Below are 6,000 nucleotides of genomic sequence, written 5' to 3'. Positions count from 1 at the left end.
ACAGCAGCATGTTTTAATATTTTATCATTTAAATAATAATCCCTTTTGCTGTTATTCCTACCAAAATGGATAACCTCACATTTGTCAACACTGTATTCCATCTGCCAGACCCTAGCCCATTCACTTAAACTATCCAAATCCCTCTGCAGACTTCCAGTATCCTCTGCACATTTTGCTTTACCACTTATCTTAGTGTCGTCTGCAAACGTGGACACATTGCACTTGGTCCCCAACTCCAAATCATCTATGTAAATTGTGAACAATTGTGGGCCCAACACTGATCCCTGAGGGACACCACTAGTTACTGATTGCCAACCAGAGAAATTAATCCCCACTCTTTGCTTTCTATTAATTATCCAATCCTCTATCCATGCTACTACTTTACCCTTAATGCCATGCATCTTTATCTTATGCAGCAACCATTTGTGTGGCACCTTGTCAAAAGCTTTCTGGAAATCCAGATCTACCACATCCATTGGCTCCCCGTTATCTACCGCACTGGTAATGTCCTCCAAAAACTCCACTAAATTAGTTAGGCACGACCTGCCCTTTATGAACCCATGCTGCATCTGTCCAATGGGACAATTTCCATCCAGATGCCTCGCTATTTCTTCCTTGATGATAGATTCCAGCATCTTCCCTACTACCGAAGTTAAGCTCACTGGCCTATAATTACCCGCTTTCTGCCTACCTCCTTTTTTAAACAGTGGTGTCACATTTTCTAATTTCCAATCCGCCGGGACCACCCCAGAGTCTAGTGAATTTTGGTAAATTACCACTAGTGCATTTGCAATTTCCCGAGCCATCTCTTTTAGCACTCTGGGATGCATTCCATCAGGGCCAGGAGACTTGTCTACCTTTAGCCCCATTAGCTTGCCCATTACTACCTCCTTAGTGATAACAATCATCTCAAGGTCCTCACCTGTCATAGCCTCATTTCCATCAGTCACGGGCATGTTATTTGTGTCTTCCACTGTGAAGACCGACCCAAAAAACCTGTTCAGTTCCTCAGCCATTTCCTCATCTCCCATTATTAAATCTCCCTTCTCACTCTCTAAAGGACCAATATTTAGTCACTCTTTTATATATTTGTAGAAACTTTTACTTCCTGTTTTTATATTCTGAGCAAGTTTACTCTCATATTCTATCTTACTCTTCTTTATCATTTTTTTTAGTAGCTTTCTGTTGCCCCCTAAAGATTTCCCAGTCCTCTAGTCTCCCACTAATCTTTGCCACTTTGTATGCTTTTCCCTTCAATTTGATACTCTCCCTTATTTCCTTAGATAGCCACGGTCGGTTTTCCCTCTTTCTACCGTCCTTTTTTGATGGTATAAACTTTTGCTGAGCACTGTGAAAATTGCTTGAAAGGTTCTCCACTGTTCCTCAACTGTTTCACCATAGAGTCTTTGCCCCCCAGGCTACCTTAGCTAGCTCTTCTCTCATCCCATTGTAATCTCCTTTGTTTAAGCACAAAACACTAGTGTTTGATTTTACCTTCTCACCCTCCATCTGTATTTGAAATTCCACCATATTGTGATCGCTCCTTCTGAGAGGATACCTAACTATGAGATCATTAATCAATCCTGTCTCATTACACAGGACCAGATGTAGGACCGCTTGTTCCCTCATAGGTTCCATTACATACTGTTCTAGGAAACTATCGCGGATATATTCTATGAGCTCCTCCTCAAGGCTGCCTTGACCGACCTGGTTAACCCAATTGACAAGCAGATTAAAATCCCCTATGATAACTGCTGTACCATTACTACATGCATCAGTTATTTCTTTGTTTATTTCCTGCCTCACCATAATGTTACTGTTTGGTGGCCTATAGATTACTCCTATCAGTGACCTTTTTAAGAAAGCTGATGGCCTGACCTTGGACACCATCCATTGACAGGAGGGACCAGCCTGTTGCCATGCCGACAGGCTCCACCTACCCCGGCTCAGCCCACCAATGGACAATGGCACCATGCCTCACCACAACCAGCTTCCCGGAGAAAAGATAAATTGGGAATTGGGATTGAAATCCGCCTTCAGGAAACATCCCGATGAAACACAGCAGCTGACGTATTAATTGAGTGGTAACAATTCAACTATGACCTCCCGCTAACTTATAAACAGCAGTGAATTAAATATAAAAAATACAAGTAAACCTATACACGGCTATAAAAACAGTGAGGGAATGGTGGGGGTGAGAGATGAGAGGTCGTGTTCAATTATCCTCATGCTGAACTATCTTCCTGCTGCCTCCGTAATCCTGGTGTGGACAAACAAGGAGGAAGGAGGGATTGCCATCCCATCCTTCGAGAGCAGGTGAACGTGGCGGTAGCCTGGAAGAGGAAGAGACCATGCCATTAGAGATAAGCAAAGGTTAAAGAGAGGACCAGCTCCCCGCCCCGCAGTCACCTCTTCACTTCCGTGCATCTCTTCCAACCCCATTTCTCTCCTCCCCGTCGCCCTCCCCCTTGCCCTCCCCATCTCTACTCTTCCCCCAATCTCTTCTGTTACTCCTCTTCCCCTCTCAACTTCCCGCATTAGCCTATTCCGCACCTTCCCTGCCCCTCACATCCCCTCCCCCCCCCCCCAACCACCCAGCCCCTCCCGCATCTCTTCTCGCCCTCTACCTGTTTTTTACTTGCTCGCAAGATGAATGAAAAATGAAATGAAAATCGCTTCTTGTCACAAGTAGGCTTCAAATGAAGTTACTGTGAAAAGCCCCTAGACGCCACATTCCGGCGCCTGTTCAGGGAGGCTGGTACGGGAACTACGGGATGTGCGGGTCACTGGCAAGGCCAGCATTTGTTGGCTCTGGTCAGTGGTCAGGGACAGGAGGGAGTGACCGCGAGTGAGGCAGGAGTGGAGGAGCCTCCACCCTCACTATTGTCCGACAGGATACGGCTCCTGCAGCTGGTGTGAACGAGAGCGAAGGCTGCAGGGTGGATGGGGAAGCTGAGCGCGGCCCTGCGACACTGGAAGCCATTTACGTGGAGGGGGATGAAAAGGAGTGTTGTGGATGTGGTGGACATTGGGGGATAGACCCTGTTCTCTGTAGCTGAGACCGAGAGTCCAGGCGGGTGTGACGCCTGCCCGGTGCCAGGATTTGGGACATCGTCTCGGGGCTGGAGAGAAACTGTCGAGGGAGGCGGACGATACACTTATCGTGGTCCATATAGGTACCAATAACACAGAGTGAACAAGGAAAGAGATCCTGCTTCGGCAGCATGAGGAGATGGAAGCTAAATTAAAAGGAAGAACCTCAAAGGAGGATCTCTGGATTACCACCTGAAACGTGGGCCAGTTTGGTGGATTATTAATTGGTTACAATTGGGATTGTTAATTGTTAGAATTCTCTCCCTCACGGGGCAGTGGAGGCTGTGGGTCACTCGATATATTCAAGGATGAGTTAGACAGAGTTTTGACTGATAAGGGGGTCAAGGGTTGTGGGGGTCAGACAGGAAAGTGGAGTGAAGGTCACAACCAAATCAGCCGTGGTCTTATTGAATGGAGGAGCAGCTTGATGGGCTGAATGGCCTACTTCTGCCCCTGTTTCTTATGAACTTATGTTCTCATGATCTTATGTGAGGGTGAAGCGTGCCATAGAAATGGGACGAGTTCTTTCTATCAGTAAAAGATGAACGGGCAGGTATCTCACCTTCCTTGATCATGGTGAATGGTAACGTGTACTGGCCCACAAAATCATTCTTTGAAGTTAGGTCATAATCTTCAACCACAAATCGGACGAGAGCGAGATCGGGGACATGAACAATGAAACTCAGCGTCTCGTACCACACGGGGTTAAAACCTGGTGAGAACAGTGAAAAGGAACATGTTGATCACTCAGGTGACAGCCTACCCAACTCAGAATGGCAGGAGGCCATTCAGCCCATTGCTCCTGTGCTATAACAGCAATCAGTCCCTCCCCACCCCCCCCACACCCCGGCTCCCTCCGCTTCTCTATCCACACACTCCTGACAAAAATACCCATTTTGCTACTGTGGATACCAGACACGAAGCAGACTGGGTTCAGGCTCACACTCGCTCTCACGCACTCACACACACAACTCACACACACACTCACACTCACTTCACTTTCACACACCCTCACTCACTCGTACTCGCACACATATGCTCACATTCACTTCACTCCCACTCGCTCACACATACACAAACACTCACTCATATTCACTCACACTCATTCACACTCACTCACACTCACTCTGTCACACTCACACTCGGCCCCTCGAGCCTGCTCGGCCATTCGCCAAGATCATGGCTGATCTGACTTAACCTTAATTCTACATACCTACCTCCAGTAACATTTCACCCTCTTGCTTACCAACAATCTATATCTAGGGGCAGCACAATGTCATTGTGGATAGCACAATTGCTTCACAGCTCCAGGGTCCCAAGTTCGATTCCGGCTTGGGTCACTGTCTGTGCGGAGTCTGCACGTTCTCCCCGTGTGTGCGTGGGTTTCCTCCGGGTGCTCCAGTTTCCTCCCACAGTCCAAAGATGTGCAGGTTAGGTGGATTGGCCATGATAAATTGCCCTTAGTGTCCAAAATTGCCCTTAGTGTTGGGTGGGGTTACTGGGTTATGGGGATAGGGTGGAGGTGTTGACCTTGGGTAGGGTGCTCTTTCCAACAGCCGGTGCAGTCTCGATGGGCCGAATGGCCTCCTTCTGCACTGTAAATTCTATGTTAATCTATGTTCTATGTTAATCTATGTTAATCTATGTTAGCTCTGCCTCATAAATGTTCAAAGACTTTGTTTCCACTGCATATTGAAGAACAGAATTCCGAAGAGCGCTCACCACTGAGAGAGAAAAAAATTCTCCTGTTATGATGTGGCAGCTGGTCAATATTATAGCAGAGCACTTAGAAAACAGTTTCAGGGTCGGACAGAATCAGCATCGATTTATGAAGGGGAAATTATTCTTGACAAATGTATTGGAATTCTTTGAGGGTGTAACTAGTATCATTGATGAGGCGCCTGAGAATGTGGTTTATTTGAACTCTCAGAAGGCTTTGGGCGCACACGAGATTAGCGTGTAAAATTAAAGCATGTAAAATTAGGGGTGGATTGAGTGGGCTAGAAAATGATTGACAGACAGGAAAGAAAGAGTAGGAATTAATGGGTCTTTTTCAAATTGGCAGGCAGTGACAAGTGAGGTACAGTGCTCGGAACCCAGCTATCCACAATATACATTAATGATTTAGATGAGGGAACAAAATATCTCTAAATTTGCAGATGACACCAAGTTGGGTGGGAGGGTGAGCTGTGAGGAGGATGCAGAGATCCCTCAGTGTGATTTGGACAAGTTCAGTGAGTGGGCAAGTGAATGGCAAATGCCAGATCATTTGGATAAATGAGAGGTTATCCACTTTGGTGGCAAAAACGGGAAGGCAGACTATTATCTGGATGGCCATAAATTAGGAGACGAGAATGTGCAAAGAGGTCTGGGTGTCCTGGTACATGAGTCACTGAAGGTAAGCATGCAGGTACAGCAAGCAGTAAAGAAGGCTAATGGTATGCTGACCTTCATTGCGAGAGGTTTTGAGTACAGGAGCAGGGATGTGTTGCTGCAATTATACAGGGCCCTGGTGAGACCACACCTGGAGTATTGTGTGCAGTTTTAGTGTCCTTATCTGAGGAAGGATATTCTTGCTATGAAGGGAGTGCAGCGAAGGTTTACCAGGCTGATTCCTGGGGTGGCGGGTCTGTCGTATGAGGAGAGATTGAGTCGGTTAGGATTGTGTTCGCTGGAGTTCAGAAGAATGAGGGGGAGTCTCAGAAATCTGGTTGATCTTAGATTAGGATAAATAGACGGCGCAACATCGTGGGCCGAAGGGCTTGTACTGTGCTGTACTGTTCCATGTTCTATGTTCACTGTTGCTTCACAGCTCCAGGGTCCCAGGTTCAATTCCTGGCTTGAGTCACTGTCTGTGCGGAGTCTGCACATTCTCCCCATAGAATTTGCAGTGCAGAAGGCCATTCG

The 6,000-nt window shown here is 46.8% G+C and overlaps 1 protein-coding gene across 1 annotated transcript in view; it reads right to left on the bottom strand.

Annotated features, from left to right (window-relative positions):
- Positions 1–663: 663 nt before the first annotated feature.
- Positions 664–6,000, bottom strand: part of plcd4a (phospholipase C, delta 4a) — a 117,433-nt gene continuing 112,096 nt past the window's right edge. The window contains exons 12-13 of the mRNA XM_072468692.1: positions 3,656–3,805; positions 664–2,333 (exon numbers count right to left, since the gene is read on the bottom strand). Of these exons, the coding sequence (XP_072324793.1) occupies positions 2,236–2,333; positions 3,656–3,805 (248 nt within the window). The 3' untranslated portion in view covers positions 664–2,235. The remainder of the gene's footprint in view (positions 2,334–3,655; positions 3,806–6,000) is intronic.

The sequence above is a fragment of the Scyliorhinus torazame genome, chromosome 2 (genome assembly GCF_047496885.1).
Source record: "Scyliorhinus torazame isolate Kashiwa2021f chromosome 2, sScyTor2.1, whole genome shotgun sequence".
In the NCBI taxonomy this organism is placed as follows: Eukaryota; Metazoa; Chordata; class Chondrichthyes; order Carcharhiniformes; family Scyliorhinidae; genus Scyliorhinus; species Scyliorhinus torazame.
Note: the sequence above shows the minus strand (reverse complement) of the source record. Positions and strands in the feature narration are given on the sequence as shown.